Source organism: Heloderma suspectum, chromosome 2 (assembly GCF_057233095.1).
Source record: "Heloderma suspectum isolate Gila_16-S chromosome 2, 16-S_ref, whole genome shotgun sequence".
Classification (NCBI taxonomy): domain Eukaryota; kingdom Metazoa; phylum Chordata; class Lepidosauria; order Squamata; family Helodermatidae; genus Heloderma; species Heloderma suspectum.
Genome location: NC_139459.1, coordinates 20,423,364 through 20,443,482, shown reverse-complemented (window position 1 = coordinate 20,443,482; position 20,119 = coordinate 20,423,364). Strand labels below are relative to the sequence as shown.

The 20,119-nt window shown below is 45.2% G+C and overlaps 1 protein-coding gene across 1 annotated transcript in view; it reads right to left on the bottom strand.

Annotated features, from left to right (window-relative positions):
* Window positions 1–246: 246 nt before the first annotated feature.
* POLI (DNA polymerase iota) overlaps window positions 247–20,119 on the bottom strand; it is a 30,884-nt gene continuing 11,011 nt past the window's right edge. Inside the window, exons 4-11 of the mRNA XM_084832923.1 lie at window positions 19,921–20,073; window positions 17,098–17,334; window positions 14,547–14,725; window positions 13,809–13,900; window positions 13,154–13,287; window positions 4,847–5,049; window positions 1,351–2,543; window positions 247–387 (exon numbers count right to left, since the gene is read on the bottom strand). Of these exons, the coding sequence (XP_084689049.1) occupies window positions 1,674–2,543; window positions 4,847–5,049; window positions 13,154–13,287; window positions 13,809–13,900; window positions 14,547–14,725; window positions 17,098–17,334; window positions 19,921–20,073 (1,868 nt within the window). The 3' untranslated portion in view covers window positions 247–387; window positions 1,351–1,673. The remainder of the gene's footprint in view (window positions 388–1,350; window positions 2,544–4,846; window positions 5,050–13,153; window positions 13,288–13,808; window positions 13,901–14,546; window positions 14,726–17,097; window positions 17,335–19,920; window positions 20,074–20,119) is intronic.

Below are 20,119 nucleotides of genomic sequence, written 5' to 3'. Positions count from 1 at the left end.
AGTGCAAACACCATTCTAGTCCACATACTGATTTGGGAAGTGTGAATTTAAGTTCTTATCAAAGCGTGAACTGAACAAAACCCTCCCCTATACCTACTTCTAAAGACTGTGACAAAACTGTGGCCAGTTTGAGAGGACCTGTGTATGTAACCTCATTTAGTTCAATAGCACTTTAACTACATTTTCCAGGGCATTACAACCCCTTATGTTCATTATTTGCCCCAGTGAATAATGACACTAGCAATTATAAGAATAATATGCAGTGTTTTATCAGGTGGAAAACCCAATGGTCTACTCCCATGGAATATACTTAAGGGTAAAGAAAATAACAGCCCCGCATCACTTATACTGAAAGCTCCCATTACAGCTAATAACGAAGATCAAAACCTACAAAAGGGAAGAAACAAGAGGTTACTACGTGCCATCCTGGGCAAAGCTCGTGTCTTTTTAATAGCCATATTGCAGTCACATACATAGCTGGCAACTATAACTTTTTCCACGACTTAAGGGTGCAATCCTATGCATGTTAGGCAGACAAAAGTACTACAACTCCCAGCATTCCCCAGCCAGGATTTTTGATTGCCTACATGTATAGGATTGCACCCTAAAGCACCCAAGTGGGAACAGGTGGAACTGGAAGGAGCTTTATTTGTTATAAGATTTCACTGTCTTATTATATGGTTCATAGCACATTTCATTTTGTTTAGCACAACCAGGATTTTTCATTTGTATGCCCATTTTAAGATGGAAGTTGAAGTCTCGTTTTCATAAGCTTTTTCTCCCACGGGAGTGTCTGGGTCCAGAAAGTTCTCTATCCACTTGTCTGGGCGCACAAACACACATACACACGCACTTCAAGGCCTGCCCTCACTGCTCCTACTCCCAGAGAAAGAGAAGAGTCAGAATGCAGTCAGGAGGCAGCTGGATACATGTGCAGGCCGGGAGGCGAAACCATGGAACGCAGCCCTTAAAGTGTTGTCCTGAAGGGCCACTCTAGCTGGTTGTATATGTGCATGGCTATCTGTCGTTCTTTTTCGCTGTTGTAGCAGCAGAGGGCGTCATGGCTGGGTGAATGAGTGAGTGTTTGTGTGTGCGCGAGAGAGAGAGAGACAGAGCGCAAGCACACCGTATGTGGCCTGTGGGTTGCTTTCCTCTGGTTTATGCTATCATCATGTGCTCATCCTCCCCACCCCCCATCCCTGTGTTCCTGCTTGTCTGGCTAAAGCAGTGGAGGACAAAGTGCTTGCGGTGGTGGTGTTTTATCTCACCACTCTTCCCCTTTCTTATGCCTCCTTTCAAAATGTTGACGATATCTAAAATTTAGACGGCAAAGGTGGTTTTAAAGGTCACCTACATAATTAGCAATATTTTGTGGTTGAGTTCTCCGGGGATTGTATCACTTCAGCCAACAGGTGGGGGGGGAAGCTGCATTTTTGAACGCTCCCTCGTGTGAAACAAAACCTTGCTGTTGTAGAGAACCGCACGTCAGTGCTAAAGCTAGGCTAGAACCTCTCTTGCTGATGTGACCTTTACCTCTACAGTGGGTTTTTGTTCCTTCTTAACAAGAGGATGAATTCAGAAAAAAGAGGCTAGAACTTAACCATAAGAGTCAGCCCGCGTAGTTTTACACACGTATCTACACCCACAATCTCTACACCAAGTGTATGCAGCAATCATTGTGGTTTAAAGTATCTCAATAAGCTGTTTGCCTGGGAGGGTGAAGGCGGCCCTTTCTTTCGCTTTTTAAGCCTCTCATGGGTTTTACTGGCCCGCATTTCAGAAACAGGATCCTGACCCTTCCATTCCACCAATAGTTCCTTCTGTATCTCTGTAGGTAACTCTGAAAATGTTTTGGGATCAACAGTAGGAGGAAGGACCAGTTTGGGACCTTCTTTCCAGCCTCCATCATGGGTGGCTTCTCCATCCAGGGCAGGCTGTTCTGGGTGTTTCTGCCCCTCCGGAATACAGGTCCAGAGACCAGAAGGCTGAGATGGAGCTAGGGATGAATTTTTAACATCCACAGATCCTGTACAGTCAGTGACCGATGCCTTTTCAGCAACCTCAAGAGGATTGTGTTGAGAAACAGGATGGCTGGGCGCACAACCGTATATATCTGCCTGAACAGCTAGTGGTAGCTCCTCATTGGGGGGTACAATATTACAGAGAGCCAAAGAGCTAATGTTTTGGTGGGTGCTTCCAGAATGCAAAGGAGCATGGCTTGTTTTGCTTTGTGCTTTGTCTGGCAATTCTTCTCTCAAGGCAGGTAACGTCTGGCTCAAAAGAGTTGCTGCGGTAGCTCTTTCCCCCTTTTGGCTAGATATGATTTCCTCCTTAATGTCCTCCAGAAGCTGATTAAACACATCATAATCAATGCCAGCAGGAAGCAAGTGAATTGGGAATTCAAGAATGCCAGTTTCTTTTGGGAGGCCTGGGGTCTCCACTGAAGCTTTTATACTTCCTGCGTTTCTTGCCCCTGGTAAGACTTCACAAGGGTCCATCTGACCTTCTGGAGCTGTATGTTGTTCGTTCATATTTTCCATTTCCTGAAACAATATTTTGCACACAGTTTAAAAGATTTAACAGGCATCCTTCGATCAACTAACTGTAGCACACTGCTGACCAATCACCGAAGTTACTGCTTCTCCATGTTGGCAGTACTTTCATACCACCTTCAAATAAGTCCACAGAAACTACTAGTCCATGAACACTGTTCCTCATTTACAAAAGCTCCCCTGTCTGGTTCCCTGGATTAGATTCTTGTCCACCACCGGTGATCAGGCAAGAGGCTCATCTTGATCCTCCTATAGTACTAGTATTTTTTAATACTAATGGGTAAAAATGGGACTCTATCATATTTTTAATGGATGCCGTTTAATGCGTTTCACTTGGATCAAATAATAGTAAACAGCGAAAGCAATTGTTGCGAGGGCCACTGGTTAATATGGCTTCGAAAGGGGCTTAGACAAATCTATAGAGGAAAGGTCTCTTAACTGATATGGAACCATCAGGTTCAGAGGCAGTATATCTCTGAACACAAATGGCTGGGGAGGCAACCAGCAGGGAAGGCCTGGTGCCTTCATGCCCTCTTTGTGGGCTTCCTGGAAGCATCTGGCTGGTCATTGTGGGAAACCAGATGTTGGAATAGATGGACCTTTGGTCTATTCCAGCAGAGCTCTTCTTCTGTTCAAGCAAATTAGGGAGCAATCCTATGGCCCTTAGACAGTGTCTGAGACCGTGCTCTGACCTCGGAGGGAGAACTGGAAATCCACCATGTCAGCTGGCCTCTGAGGTTGGGAACTCAACCTCAAAGAGGGGGAAAAGGAAGCATTTCAGTAGGCAGGGAAGGGAAAAGACTGGAGAGGCCAGGATACGAACTGCCCTAAGCCTCTGCCTGCCTGCTTCCTTCCCCATCCAAAACGCCTTCGCTAGACAGGCAAAAAAGCCCATCCAGCGAAAACTGCAGGGCGGGAGGATGGCGAGGCAAAGAACATGCACAGGATGATTGTAAGCCTCTGAATTCAGGGGCTTACGATCATCCATCATCCTATCGACTGCGCCCTCACAGTGCAATCCTAAACAGGTATATTCACTGACTTCAGTAGGGCTTGCTGCCTAGTTAATGCGTTCAGGATTGCAGTCTGAGTCATTTTATACTGTCCAGCAGCTCCACTACAGCCAAATCCCACAACCCAGCTTAGTGATATAGTGCATGCTTTGCTCACAGAAGATGAAAGCCATGGCATCTTCAGTTAAAAGGATCAGGTAGCAGATGAATGTCTTCTGCTAAGTCTGCACTGAGGCCCTTGTCAATGTAGAGCTATGGCTTAGAATGTTTAGCCTCTTTCCAAACTTGGGTTTCATCTAAATATCTGGTTACAGTTTTCTGCAACCACTCAGGCATCTCTGATATTTCAGGGCTGCAAGAACTGTCAGTTTCTACAGGATTTTGTCCCCTGGGATTTAGCTCCTGAACTGTATGTTTCTAAAGCATCTGCCATCTTCAGTTGAAAGAATCAGATAGCAGATGATGGGAAACAGCACCTTGTGCCTAAGACCTTGGAGAGCTGCTTCCACTCTAGGGATGCTTGTTTGGTCAGCATTTTGAAGCAAATTGACCTAATCTGCACCTCCTGAACCAACATGTGGATGAGAATGTATTTATCCTACGTATTTCACACTTCTCTGAATTTATTGGTTCAACAAACGTACCGAAAATGCATATAAAATGCATATTTTAGGATACAATGTAATTGAAATGTTGAGAAGTATATTCAAAAATAAGTATTTAAGTATAAATGTTGTGCGTATATATTTAAAAATCACAGATAAATGTGGAAAAAGGACAGAATATACTTGTGAATGAACGCATGCGAAATTGGCATGGAATGGGAAAAGACCAATCTGTCCATTCCTATTGAAATGCCAGGAGAGATGAACTAATACACCAACTGATAGAAAACAGCTTCCTACATTCCTAACAGAATTAATGTACCCATCCCAGTTATGTTCCTGCACCAATTACAGCATGTGGGGGGAAAAGGGAGACTGCGTATAAAACAGAGCAGGGAGTTGGCATTGCAGGGATAGGACAAAAGTATGGCAAAGTACTGGGTTCTTTCTCTTTGCAAAGCTGGGATACATGTAATGCTGTAATTCCAAGGAAGAGGAAAATTCAATTTCCAAAAAAATCTCTGCTATCCTTTTCTTTTTTTTAAAAGCAAGCTTCTGTCTTTTGCAGAGAATTTGAGTACACATTATTCTGTTCTGCTGGGTTCCTTTGGCCTTTGTAATTTGCCCCAAGCCTTTGAGACAGGGGGGGCTGTAAAAGAAGAAGTTCTGAACTTACATGATCAAGTTTCTCACTGTTTGAAGAAGTTGATGGTCGAGTGAAATAAAACCCAATAGACTGCTTGGCAGAAGCAGGAGGGTCCTTGAGGTTGGAGAAACAGACGTTCAAAAGGGTCACATGAAATTGAACTTGTACATTGATCATCTTGCGAAACAGTTTCATAAGGATGGGAACCAGGTAAGTCTTGACACTGGAGTCATCTGGACACAAATGTGTAAATTAAGGAAAAACAATGCAGTTACACATTATACAGTACCCAACAAGTTCTGGGCCAAAATTTCAACAGAGATCATGGAAACGGTATTGTGCTTTTGGTGGTGAAGCCTCCAATACTGATTAGATAAGGGCGAAAACAGACATTACTTTAAAGCCATAGCTAGCAGCTACATGTTTCCCCCCCATTTTAACTTTGGAGTAGGTGCAGGGTCCCCAATCCAGATCTTAAAAGCACATGTACAGTAGGGTCCCGATCCAGATTAGGTCCCCCATGCCAGCTCCAGGGTAAAAATGAAGAAAAGACTTACCTGCTAGATATGGGTTTAAAGTAATGTGTGTTTTGGCCCTGAGCTGGCACGGCATGTTCAGTTGCTCAGAGAACGTTTGGCAGTCCAAGTTTTGGGAGGGAATGCAAAGTTGTCAGTTTGGCTGGGATTTAAAGCCTCATACAGGGGCAGGACGAGGCCTAGGAAAAGATCCTGGGACACAGAGAAGCAAAAAGACAGGGAGCCCAGAGGGAAGGAGGCTGAAGAAAGGGTGCAGAGTAGGTATGCTGCAAGCTTTTGATCAAGGAGTGTCCTCAGTCAAATGCTTTTGAGCAGGATTGGAGCAAACACAGATCTGTGCTTATCCAATCCTGTGAGCCACCAGTGTTGCCACCACCTGTACTGCCCCAAGCTGCTCCCCACCCCTCCCCAGCTTATCCTGGAACAGGGGAAGGACAGAGGTGGTTTTCGGCACTCCCAGTCCTGAGAAGGCCCCTTCAGTAAGCATCATGCACAGAAGGTCATTTTCCCACTGAGGATGCTAGAATGTATAGTCCCAGTCCAGGTGGAAAGAGACTGGGGTGCCCGCATCTACCTCTGCTGTCTGCCTTCTCCCTGCCCCAAACAAGTTTCTTAGGGTGGGTACAGAGTGCTTTGGGGCAGGGGGAAGCGGGCACATGGGAAATGTTCACTTGGGACATTCGCAAAGGCCTCTGGCCTTTGCAAACATTTGCATGGAACACTCACAAAGTCTCACAAAGGCAGAGGGATACTTGAGAATCCCTACTGCAAAGCAGACAATGGGTAGAGGAAGAGGAGCCTGGAGCAAGGGCAGGAGGCTTGGAACAGAGGCAAGAAGGAGCCCAGAGGAGACGAGATTTCCTGCCTATGGGCAGTAGGGGCTGTGTGTTATGGAGGGTGGGAGAAGAAAAGAGGAGTGCTAGGAGGGCTGGGCAGTAAAGAGACAAGGCACATAAGGAAAAACGGTTTATATGTCTCGACCAGCCTTCCACAACCTGGTGTCCTCTAGATGTTACGGACTTCAACTCCCATCAGCTCCAACCAGAAGAGCCAATGGTCAGGAATCCTGGGAGCTGTAGTCTAAAACATTTGGAGGACACCAGGTTGGGGAAGGCTGGCTGGACACTGACAGGGGAATTTGGCCTGGTGTGGCTTCTCCTTTCACTGCAGCATTGTGACCTGGCAATCGAAAAGAATCAGCAAAGGGGAGAGAGAAAGTGTGTGTGTGTGTGTGTGTGTGTGTGTTAGGAAAGGTTCAATGTCACACTTATATGAACTAAGTCAGACAGTTCTTTGGCTGCAGGCTTCTAATCTGCTGAAGATATTGTATGAACATATTAAGGACCCTCCTGGATCAGACCAAAGTCCTATCTAGTCCAGGATTCTGTTTGCACAGTGGCCAGACAGATGCCTGTGGGAAGCCCAAAAGCAAGATGCAAGAGCAAGAGCTTTCTAGTGCTGTTGTCCCCCAGCAACTGGTATTGACAGACATGCTGCTTCTGATCCTGACGGTAGCATACAGCCATCATGACTAGTAGCCTTGCATCTGGGGTGGACATTTTTCCAAAACTGATTTTTCCCAGACATTTTTCCAGTGCTTTGTTTTTCAATTGTAAATACAGTATGAGGCAATCTTGGCAGTTTCAAAGTTGTAATTAACAGGCAGTATGCAATGGGGACGCTGTGCAAGTGGCCCCTCCCGGCGATTCCATCGTGCATGTGGGACCCAGCCCTTGTGCGACAGAGATTTAATAACCCCTTCATGGATCACTGCCTTGTTGTGGCGAAGGGGCTTGCGTAACTCAGTGAAGTCATAAGCTATGCCGTGCAGGGCCACCCAAGACGGTCAGGTCATGGCAGAGAGTTCTGACAAAATGTGGTCCACTGGAGAAGGAAATGACAACCCACTCCAGTATTCTTGCCAAGAAAACCCCATGGAATGTATCACAAGGCTAAAAGATATGACGCCGGAAGATGAGCCCCTCAGGTCGGAAGGTGTCCAATATACTACTGGGGAAGAGCAGAGGGTATTTCCAAGTAGCGCCAGAAAGAGTGAAGCAGCTGGGCCAAAGCCGAAAGGACACTCAGCTGTGGATGTGTCTGGTGGTGAAAAGAAAATCCGATGCTGTAAAGAGCAATATTGTTTAGGAACCTGGAATGTCAGATCAATGAATCAAGGTAAGCTGGAGGTGGTCAAACATGAGATGGCAAGATTGAACATCGACATCTTGGGAATCAGCGAACTAAAATGGACAGGCATGGGCGAATTTAATTCAGGTGACCATCATATCTACTACTGTGGGCAAGAATCCCTTAGAAGAAATGGAGTAGCACTCATAGTCAACAAAAGGGTGGGAAAAGCAGTACTGGGGTACAATCTTAAAAATGACAGAATGATCTCAGTACGAATCCAAGGCAAATCATTCAACATCACAGTAATTCAAGTCTATGCCCCAGCCACTGATGCCAAAGAAGCTGAGGTTGATCGGTTCTATGAAGACCTACAACACCTTCTAGAACTAACACCAAAAAAAGATGTCCTCTTCATCATAGGGGATTGGAATGCTAAAGTAGGAAGTCAAGAAATCACTGGGATAACAGGCAGGCATGGCCTTGGTGTACAAAATGAAGCAGGACAAAAGCTAATAGAGTTTTGCCAAGAGAACACGCTGCTCATAACAAACACTCTTTTCCAACAGCACAAGAGGCGACTCTACACATGGACGTCACCAGATGGTCAATATCGAAATCAGATTGATTATGTCCTTTGCAGCCAAAGATGGAGAAGCTCTATACAGTCAGTCAAAACAAGACCTGGAGCTGACTGTGGCTCAGATCATGAGCTTCTTGTTGCAAAATTTCAGCTTAAATTGAAGAATGTAGGGAAAACCACTAAACCATTCAGGTATGACCTAAATCATATCCCTTATGAATATACAGTGGAGGTGAGGAATAGATTTCAGGGATTAGACCTGATAGACAGAGTGCCTGAGGAACTATGGATGGAGGTCTGTAACATTGTTCAGGAGGCAGCAACTCAATCCATTCCAAAAAAAAAGAAATGCAAGAAAGCCAAGTGGCTGTCTGATGAGGCTTTACAAGTAGCTGAGGAAAGAAGGGAAGCGAAAAGCAAGGGAGAAAGGGGAAGATATACCCAACTGAATGCAGAGCTCCAGAGAATAGCAAGGAGAGACAAGAAGGCCTTCTTAAATGAACAATGCAAGGAAATCGAGGAAAACAACAGAATGGGAAAGACTAGAGATCTCTTCAAGAAAATTGGAGATCTCAAGGGAACGTTTTGTGCAAAGACAGGCATGATAAAGGACAAAGAAGGCAGGGACCTAACAGAAGCAGATGAGATTAAGACGACGTGGCAAGAATACACAGAAGAACTATACAGGAAAGATCTGAATGTCCCTGATAGCCACGATAGTGCGGTCACTGAACTTGAGCCGGACATCCTAGAGAGTGAAGTCAAGTGGGCCTTAGGAAGCATTAGTAACAACAAAGCTAGCGGAGATGACAGTATTCCAGCTGAGCTATTTAAAATCCTAAAAGATGATGCTGTTAAAGTGCTGCACCCAATATGCCAACAAATTTGGAACACTCAACAGTGGCCACAAGACTGGAAAAGGTCAGTTTACATTCCAATTCCAAAGAAGGGCAACGCCAAAGAGTGTTCAAACTACCGCACAATTGCGCTCATTTCACATGCCAGCAAGGTGATGCTCAAAATCCTACAAGCTAGGCTTCAGCAGCATGCGAACCGAGAACTACCGGAAGCACAAGCTGGGTTTAGAAGAGGCAGAGGAACTAGAGATCAAATCGCCAACATTCGCTGGGTCACGGAGAAAGCAAGAGAATTCCAGAAAAACGTCTATATCTGCTTCATTGACTACGCTAAAGCCTTTGCTTGTGTGGATCACAACAAACTGTGGCAAATTCTTAAAGTGATGGGAGTACCAGACCACCTTACCTGTCTCCTGAGAAACCTGTACGAGGGTCAAGAAGCAACAGTAAGAACCAGACATGGAACAACCGAGTGATTCAAAATTGGGAAAGGAGTGAAAGAGGAGAGTGCAAAAGCTGGTTTGAAACTCAACATTAAAAAAACGAAGATCATGGCATCTGGCCCCATCACTTCCTGGCATACAGAAGGGGAAGAAATGGAAGCAGTGACAGATTTTACTTTCTTGGGATCCAAGATCACCGCAGACGGAGATTGTAGCCATGAAATTAAAAGACGCTTGCTCCTTGGGAGGAAAGCTATGGCAAACCTAGACAGCATAGTAAGAAGCAGAGACATCACCTTGCCGACAAAGGCCCGTCTAATCAAAGCTATGGTTTTCCCAGTAGTAATGTATGGCTGTGAGAGCTGGACTATAAGGAAGGCTGAGCACCGAAGAATTGATGCTTTCAAACTGTGGTGCTGGAGAAGACTACGAGTCCCCTGGACTGCAAGGAGGTCAAATCAGTCAATCCTAAAGGAAATCAACCCTGAGTGCTCATTGGAAGGGCAGATACTGAAGCTGAAGCTCAAATACTTTGGCCACCTAATGTGAAGAGAAAACTCTCTGGAAAAGACCCTGATGCTGGGAAAGACTGAAGGCAAAAGGAGAAGGGGACGGCAGAGGATGAGATGGCTAGACAGCATCACCAATGCAATGAATATGAACTTGAGCACACTCCGGGAGACAGCGGAGGACAGGAAGGCCTGGCGTGCTATGGTCCATGGGGTCAAGAAGAGTCAGACACGACTGAACAACAACATAGGAAGCCCCGAAATGAGGGCAAACACTTGTTTCTGGATCACAACAGGCTGGTGGAGCTCCCTTATGCAAGCTCAGCTGACCTGCCCCATTCCAGAAATGAACATTTCTGCTTGTTCCTGGTTGGTCCTGAAGTGCTAAATGTCTGTTGCGCAAGCAGTGGGTCTCAGCTGCACTTATTGGGGGTGCAGCACTCCGCTGGATACTGCCCAATGTTTTTCAGGTAATTATCCCTAGCAAGCATGTAAGAGAATACATATATGCCATAGAAATATATCTATGACTCAAAGCGAAATGGAATTAATAAGTAGTGACAACGAAACTGAAGATGCCCCAACAACTGTAGTGGAGGAGAGTTGAACTCTGTTGAAATAGATGAGTGGTTCTCAGCATATCATACACAGTTCTTCAGGTTCCTAAAATGAATTAGTGTCTCAACATTTTCAGTGTTTTTTTCCCTTAAGTTTAAATAATTTATGGGAAGTACATGCTATTGTCTCTAAAATTTTTACGAGACTTCTAAAAAAAAGTCTACATAATATAACATTTAAATCACATGGAGGGAGCAATCCTACTGAACTCGGAGGCAACTGCCTATCTGATGCAGGGCAGGAGAAGCACAGAGGGGATCGTCCCCTCTGCACTTCAGCCCCCCTGCATTTGTGGCTAGACAGCTGATTGCGGCTGTCTAGCTGCAGGCAGCCAGACGACACTGATGTGTCGTACCAGCATTTCCGAGTTCCCCGCCCCGGCACACCCCCAGGAATGCCCTGTTTGCTGCTCCGCGCTCCTCTTCCGAGCGTGGGGCCGTTCCGTGCTGCTTGCGACGCAGTGCTCAGGGAACCGACCTATCCTATGGCTGTCTAGCTACTGACTAGCGGCCATAGGATTGCACCCTAAGTGTGCTTCATTTTTTCCCCTCAAATATTTCAGGTCAAATATTTGTGGCGTACTGGGGAAAAAATTAACATGGGATACATCTTTAGCTTTGTTGTTTTGTAAATACAAGTAAAATAAACTTGCTAAATTGGATTTCTCTAGGGCATTAGAACATTTTCAATGTGAACTGGACATTTTCTGATGCAAATGACCCAATGTAAATTAATCTAATTTGCATGGGAAAATATTTGATGCAAATGGAATGTTTTCCTATGCAAATGACCCTAATTTGCATTTGAAAATTTTCCTATTCAAATTTTTCCAGAAAACCCACATCATTGCTAGTAGCCTTCGACAGCCTTATTATCCTCCATGAATTTGTCTCATCGCCTTCTAAAGCCTTCTAAGTTACTGGTCATCTCCACATTTTCTGCTAGCAAATTCCATGCACTGTGTGAAGAAGTCCTTCCTTTTGTCTGTCCTGAATCTCCCACCATTCAGCTTCATGGGATGACCTCAGGCTCTAATATTATGAGGGAGAAAAACTCCCCCTATCCACTTCCTCCACACCATGCATAATTTTATACACCTCTGTTGTGTCTCTCCTTACTCACATTTTTTTGTAAGTTGAACACACCCAAACATTGTAACCTTTCCTTGTAGAGGAGTTGCTTCAGCCCCTTGATAATTTTAGTTGCCCCTTTTTTTGCAATCCAATCCAATATCACAGTAACGTGAGGAACATATGGCTTGGTCTTCAAAAGAGCACTCCAAGAGAGTGGAAGCCTTGGGAGAAGGTCACCATCTAATGCTTGCAGACGGCTTGTAGGAATTTATAAACATCCATTGCTATAAATAATTCCTCACCTCCTTCCCCACCTGTCTGAGTTGAAACCCAAAGATCTGGATTTAGGATAAGCTGCAACTGGATCTGGGGGATCCAGTGGGAAAGATAACTGAGCCAAGTCAGGAGTGAGCAGTGAAGCAGCCAGGCAGGTTTATTGCTCAAGTACAGAGAAGGCTAAATATCCAGAAATGCCGGACTTAACCCAGGAATGCGGAGATACAAGAATCAGGTATTTCCTGGAGCAAAGGGTGGGCAAAAGAAAATACAAGGAACAAGACAGGACATCCAGCTGCAACAATGGGAAGATCACAATATTGAAAGGGCAATGGCCAGCTCCTTGCACTGACTGACACATGACTTGTCTAATCTGGAAGTCCATTACGGCCTGCTTATCAAAGAGGCTGATATAAGAAATCCTTGTTCCCTGAGACAGAGTCCTCTTCTAGTCTGAGCCTGGAACAGATGAAAGTTTTGGATAGCTTAGAATTTCAGAGAACTTCTCAGTTGGCAATCCAGCTTCTTTGAGAGAAGGGAAGGTTGTCAAGTTTGCCTGGGATTAAAACCTGACACTGGGGTGTGATAATGTCTGGGAAGAGGTCCCAGGATGTAGACAAGGGACAGGGAGCCTAGAGTGAACGAAGCTGAAGGAAGGATGCAAAGGAGGTAATGGGCTGAGAAAGAGGAGCCAGGCTTGGGGAAAAGAGGGAACTGTGGCAAGAATTTCATTCTACTTTTTGAGCACGAGGGCCTGGACCTGCAGAACTGAGGATTCTGGGTGCTAGGGATGTACAGATTTGATTAAACCTACTCCATCTGTATTTCAGATTGTCAGGCGTCTTTCATTCTGTTGTCCACTCATTGATGGAATTGGATTTTTAAAACCAGAATTTCTTTCTACTTGCGCTAATTTGCATTGGCGCTAATGCAGACTTGTGCAACTCTGCATTAGGTAATGAGAATTAGCACATTAAATAATGCAGATTAGTGCATCTGCGCATTGGTGTTAATGCACAAGCGCAACTTAGTGCAAATGTGAAAAACCAGTCTGCCAAGTCCACGGAACCTGTACGACTCAGAATAAGTCAGTCTGCTGCAGAATCCGCAAGTCGGATTCACAGAAATCCAAACTGAGCGCTGCCCTGCCAAGCACAACGGGGAGCTGTTTGCCTGTTGAACAAGCGTGTAGCTCTATCCTCCTGCCTCCTTCACACTGACATATGGAGGAAAAGCGGACGGATGAGGTTGCCCATTCTGCAAACTATCAGCTGTACCTACTCAAAGCAAAAGCACAATGAAGAGTGATTACCTGTTCCAATCTTCTGGACCACATGGGATGGAATAGGGCATTGACGGCTCTCCCGATTAGGCCATTTATTGATAGGAGGAAACTGCCGAATGGTTAATTTTATTGTATGCGGCTTTCTACCATCCTTGCCTAACCTGACGAAAACACGGAGGCAGACAGGAGAAGCATTTCAACCTTTCAGAAGTGTTAAAAAAAAAACTGCACAAAACCCGGGAAACCACCAAAGAATTAGCGGTCAGGCAAAGCGTGTGTGGCCATCTAGAGAACCCAAGAGGGCCAGATTGGGACCCCAGGAAGGCTGCTTTTGGCCCGCTGGCCTGGGATTGCACCCCTGCCTTCAAGACTGACAAATATATTATGGCATAAGCTTTTGTGGACTACAGCCCTGTTTCAAGAGTATGGGGCGCATTCCATGAAAGTTTATGCCATAATAAATGTGCTAGTCCTTAAAGTGCAAATAAGACTCATTGTTTCTACAAACTGAGAGATGACAGCTTATGCCCAGGCATATCTGTTCCGATAACATACTCAACTGAAGTCAGCAGCAACAGTACTTTTGCTGCTGTTGTTATTCAGTAATTTTGTTGTGATGATGAATATTTATATTCCTCATTGAACAAATCCCGATGTGGTTAATAAGTAAATGTATAGTCACCTGATCAAAAGATTAGCTAGCAGTTTTTCCACTTTCTTTCTCACTTCTGCTTCAGAAGAGCACTTTTTAAAGGAGTCCTCACCACTAAGGGACTGCAAAATATTATTTTAAAAAATAAAACAAAAACTATTATTACAAGCGGGATAACTAAATGCAGAACTCATAAAAAAGGAAGGAAACCACGAATCCATAAATTCCCCATTGGCTGGTTTTTCCAGCCAGCCACCTTTCCTCTTGGAGAGTTCCGGTTTTGTTCACCATGAAATCATCTTTGAAATACTGTGTTGGGTTGACCAAAGGTCAATTTTCTGATGAATCATCTGTCCTTATTCAAACACAATCAAAATGCCTATCATTATGGGGCATGCGTGTGTGTGTGTGTGTGTGTGTGTGGGGGGGAGAGTTGTGTTTATTGCAAGAAACTGGGTTTGCCCATATGCATGCAAGTGTGCATGGAACACACTCCTATATGGGATCCCTGTTAGTTAAATTGGAGCCACTCCCATAGCCGCAGTGGTATGGGAGAAAGTAAAGAAAAAGCTGTTTTGTTGGGGTGGGATCTCAACCCACTTCCGGCACCACAGTGAGCCTAGGTACTGAGAATCAAAGAAGCCCCTCTGAACGTAACCCCACCTGTGTTGTTTCTTGGTCACACTGGAGTGTGACAGAGAATATTGAGAACTAAGGTGGAGAAAGAGATGATCTATTTTCTTGAGAAGCTGTCTCTTTCTTACATACCTGAGGGGCCCCCGATGGGGTGACTGGGGAGTCATCTTCCCCCCAGCTGAGTTTCTGGATATGCTGTGCAGGCAAAACTCCCAGCTCTCTTGCTAGTATTGCAGCTGGACACATCTGGAGATCACACACAGTGCTGAGTCCCAGCATCACAAGGCGCTTTGCAGTCTTAAAGCCAATGCCTGTGCAAGAAAAATTATTACAAGCAGCACTGTACTATTACTAGGGAAAACTGAGGAACCCAAATCTTTTAGTGAGGTAGCATGATGGAACATAGGAAGCTGCCTTATACTGAGCTCAGACCCTTGGTCCATCTAGTCTAGTACTGTCACTATGGACTGGCAGTGGCTCTCTAGGGTTTCAGGCAGGTATTTTTCCAGCCCTACCTGGAGATGCTGGGGATTGAGCCTGGAACCTTCTGCATGCAAGGCGTGTGTTTTACCACTGAGCCACAGACTTTAATACTTGGTGGAGAGAGAGCTGGATGAACTGGGAAAGCTCAGATGTAGGCATAGACAATACAAGCTGAAGTGCATCCCAGCCCCTAAGAGAAGTGCCCCTATTCAGGTCTGCTCAATTGCCTTGGGGTGGGAGAGCAAGGACACATTTTTTTGTTTGTACCCCCTGAAGACTTTCTCTGCTGTGCTGAAAGGTAGCAGGTGATGAGAAAGATCTGTGCCTGAGATCTTGGAGACGCAAAGGCTGGTGAGCATCCAAAGTAGGCCCAAAAAAGGATTGCCCAGTGGGATTTCCATTAGTAAAATCTTTGCATCCTGAGATGTTTCTCTCCTTTTTTGAGATCCTGGCGAGCCTCCGTACTAGGCTAGATCGACCAATAGTCTGACTTGGTAGAAGTCCGATTCTTACAGCAATAGAGGGCTCTGCTTTGGGGATGCCAGCTCTAGCCTGAGCATTTTACAGCTTTTCCTTTCCTTTCTCCTGAAACACAGGAAGCCAACTTATACCAAGTCAGACCATTTGGTCCATCTAGTTCAGTATGCTACACTGGGCCTGTTCAGACATCATGCTAAGCCATGATGGTTAGGGAATTTGTGCAAACCACAGTGGCTTAGTGTGTCGTGCGGGGGGCAAAACCCCTGCTAACTATGGTTCCTAAACCACCCTGGTTAACCACCCCCCTGAGGCAGGGTTAAGGGATCCCAGGGTGGATTACCATTACGTGTGTCATGCTCCCCAGTGGTTAAAACGGGATCTGGGTGGTGTAGAGGCCGCAACCATAGAGACAATGGCCTAGAGCATCCTGCACTTCTGGTGATGCTCTAGCTGGCGCGGACTTTCTCTATGGTCACTGGTGCATCACGACAGATGGAGCAGCCAGTGCGCGCGTTTTTGTGGTGTGAGGGCCACTGGGAACATGGGCGGTGGTGGGAGGGTGGTTACGATAACTATGGAGGAGGGTGGTTATGGGAACCATGCGGCACCATGTGGTTCTCAGTCGTGTGACAGGCATGCGCGTCATGGCCACGCTACCTCCCCCCCGTAGTTACTCTAACCATCCTCACCCTGTGCACATCTGAACAGGCCCACCAACTGGCAATGGCTCTCCAGCGTTTCAGAGAGGAGCTTTTCCCAGAGCAACCTGGACATGCCAAGGATTGAACCTGGGACCTTTTGCATGCAAAGCAGGGGCTCTACCATTGAGCTACAAACCGGTACAGTGCAGGGAGGTGAGCTTTGTTTTTAATTTCATGGTACATGCTCCCATCCCAGTCCAGACACTCATGATAAGCTATTATAATAGCTTATAGAGGGTTGAGCAGGCTAAATTCGTCTTCTCCCTCCCCACTCACCCTATTTCCCCTTTTCTTTATCTCTACACACACCTCAACATTCTGTATATCCTGGAAGCTCATAGGGTCATGTCAGGCTGTTTGGGGTTTTTCGTATTACCATTTAATTTACAAACATATATACTGCTGCACACCTAGAGAGTCCCCTGACTATGTAGAAACGAGCCCATTGATTTTGGATAGCCCCATATCACTTCCAAACTTATTTTTTAAAATATTTCTTGGCTGCCCTTCAGGGCAGAAGCCCTCCCAAAGTAGCGTAGAGCAATAAAACTTATAAAGCTGGTATGATATTAAGAGTGATAAAAACCCAATAAAAACAGTAAGAACACACTAAAAACAGCAATTAAAAACCAACAACAAAACCAGCAATAGAAACAGCAACAAAAGCAATCATCTTTGGAGAAGGCCAGAATAAAATAATATGTTTTCAAGGCCTTCTTAAAAGCCTGCAATGATGGATCATGGCGAATCCCAATGGCAACTTATTCCAGAGGTGTGAGGCCACTGCAAAGAAGGCCCTCTCATGTGTGGTCACCCACTTAACTGCTATAGCCCCATATCACTTCCAAACTGATGAGATTCAGCCATTCAAGTTTGCAATGAGAGGGAATGATGTGTGTATAGAGAACATAGGAAGTTAGAATTTCTGCCTTCACCCCTCTCCCAATGCCCCTTTTCTCTTACAACAGTATAGATAAATGCACACCAAATGTAGGCAGGGGAACCTTCACCCATCTTACCAGGCACTTTACTTATATGGTCAAGGTTGGCCATCAGGTCCTGCCGGCCCTCAGGCAAAAGAACAGTTTGCTGGTTCGGTTTAAAGATCCCAGACACCAGCTTGGAGAGTAATTTATTAGAGGCGACTCCTGCACAGCCAGTAAGGCCCAGCTTGTTGCGCATGGCTTCTCTCATCTCTGCTGCAATCTGCGATCCCACAGCTAATCGTCTATGTGCTGGATCATGTAAATCGACAGCTGCAAAGCGAACGGAGAACATTAGGATGAGTTGTATTAGAACAGCCCAACCATCCCCACTTAGCACACCATGCACTTTTCATTCAAAGAAAACTCTACAATGGAATACAATCAATGGGAAGCCAAGATGGAAAATGCATACCTGGGGATACTAGAAACAGACCATCCAAAATCAATTGGAAAACAACAGGATGCTTCAAGATGTCAGCTGCTACTGAAGTTACTGGAGCAACCAAACCTTCTGGCCCCACCATCATCTCTGTTGGGTTCTGGAACAACCATCACCTATTTTGCATGGCAACTGCTAAGATGCCCATTCTGATCTTACTAGTCCAGAGGCGTAGAACCTTAGGCCTGAGGGCCGAATCTGGCCCTCTGGGGTTCCCAAGAGGGCCACCCCCCTTCCCCTGGCACCAGTACCTTTCCCCTGGCAACCAATTGGTTGGTAGTTTCCTGGCTTTTCAGCAGTTCTTTCTCCCATCCCAAAAGGTTGAAATATTTATTACATTTATATCCCACCTTTCTTCCATCATGGAACTCAAGGTGGCTACATGTGGTTCAAGGTGGTCTCGCCTCCAAGCACTGACCAGACCCAAACCTGCTTAGCTTCAGCCTCATGTACCTTCAGGCTATGCCCTGGGACCATGCATCTCCTAAGGCTTAGTTACTGGCAGTAACAGCTTTAAGATAAAATAAGCTGGTATTTTTGGCCCTGCCTCTTTTGCCCAACCCATCACTGGAATGCGGCCCCTGAGTGTCAGGGTTGCCTCTGAGCATATAGAGTGTCAGAGTAGCTCAGATTCTGAGGAACAGCTGCAACATGTGGGGGAGGAACTTTCCCAGGCTTCAGAGGCACAGCTGCACGGAGAGCCTCCCCCCCTTCACACATTCCTGGGAGTGATAGCGGACAGGGGGAGGCAAGGGAAGAACAACCTGAACTTTTAGACGGAAGATGCAGGCACAAGTGGGAAGTCATAGGGTCTGAACTCCATCACTCTGCCCAATTGGCTCGGCGTCAACAGCTGTGCCTGGAAGTGTCACGGGAGAGGGGGAGATCTTCCCCTCCCACCCCTTAAGGTAAGAGAGCTTGCCGCCTTCTTCCCAAATGGAGATCAACTTTCGTAGTTTCCCTCTGAACTCCCTGAAGGCTGTTTTCTTTTGTAGTCTGTGTGTCTCTAGCAATCTGCATCTGTATGCCTCATTAGGGTAAATAGAATTAAAGCCTTGGAAATGCAGCCTCTGGTCTGAGTGTTGATTTGGCTCTTGGAGTTCTCTGCTGGGCAAAAAGGGAAACCTGACACTGAGAGCTTCTTTGAAATGGAATTTGGCCCTCCAGCTGAAAGAGATTCAACAACCTATACTAGTCGATGTCAACAAATGATCTGAATCTTACTGTGTTGGTCGAGAACATGTGTATAGATGCAAATTTGCACACACGCGTGGACAAGGACATGTGGTAACAACCATACCTACACCACATGCGGACTTAAAACTAATTTAATAATCATTACCAATTCACAGGGAACTCTGGGAATTGCAGGTTCAGGAAGGAGAGGGAAGTGACCTCTAAGCTACAGTTCTCTAGAGTCATTGAGAGAAACCATCGCAACTAAAGTGGCATAAAACTGATATAGAAGCTTGTAGTGTAGATATGCCATGTGAACAGCACCACTTCCCAAACACACCACTGGATGCTGAGTAGAAATAAGTTATCAGGTAGCTTGCACAAATGCTGTTAACTGGCATAGACCAAGTTGATGGATCTTCCCTTGAAAAGCTGTCAGGTTGGCTTGACACAGTGTCCTAATATGCACGTAATGCTAAACCATAGTTTAGTGTTATATGCACAAGACTTGGGCGTTCCTCCCTCCTGTCCTTGAGTGTGGCCATGAGACTGGAAGCATCTGCTGTTTTCAGTTAATGTCAGTCTGTCATTATGTCTAAACCAGGAAATAAGCCAGGATCATTAAGCACAGTTTGAAGTTGGCTTGTTTCAATAAACCATATTAAATGCTAAGCATAATTTGTTTCACTTCAGACAAACCATGGTTAGTCTAAAACTAAAGCGAGTGCTTCCAATCTCACGGCCACACCAGAAGAGAAGGGAGGGGAGTGCTCGAGCCTGAGGCTTGTGCAGATACTGCTAAACTATGGTTTAGCGTTGGGTACAAATCAGGCCAGTGAAAGCTCATTTTGTTGTCGCTGCTGCTGTTGCTTAACAACAGTGAGATTTATATCACCTTAAAGGTATTGCAATGTATTTATTTATTTAAAGTACTCATACCACCCTCCTAAATCTCAAAGATTCCCATGGCAGCTAATAAACCTAAAGGAATTAAAAGGTAACTCAGTTTGCTGTACAATCTGTTAAGATTAGACATTAATATGCAGAACTGTAGGGAAGATGAACCAACATAAATAGCAGATTTGCTATTCCCGTTAAGGCTGGAATACACATTAACCTAGCTTTTGTATTATTCTACATTGTGAAGGCTGTTTGTCCTATGCAATAAAACTAAAGTAGACACAGCTTGATTCGGGTTGCCAGTTTGATATTTTGTCCAAAAAAAAAAAAAAGGTACTTACTCTGACTTTTATATACATGACCAGAGCAAGAGATTGCAGGAAAATCATCTTTTTTCCACTGTTCCAGTCTTATTTCTACCATATCAGTGATGTCCACAAAATTTTCATCACATCCAAACCTTTCTACCAGTGGAGTAAACTCTTCCAATAATGCTGTAAATAAAAAACACACAGATCGTGTAATCGAGTTACTGGCTGG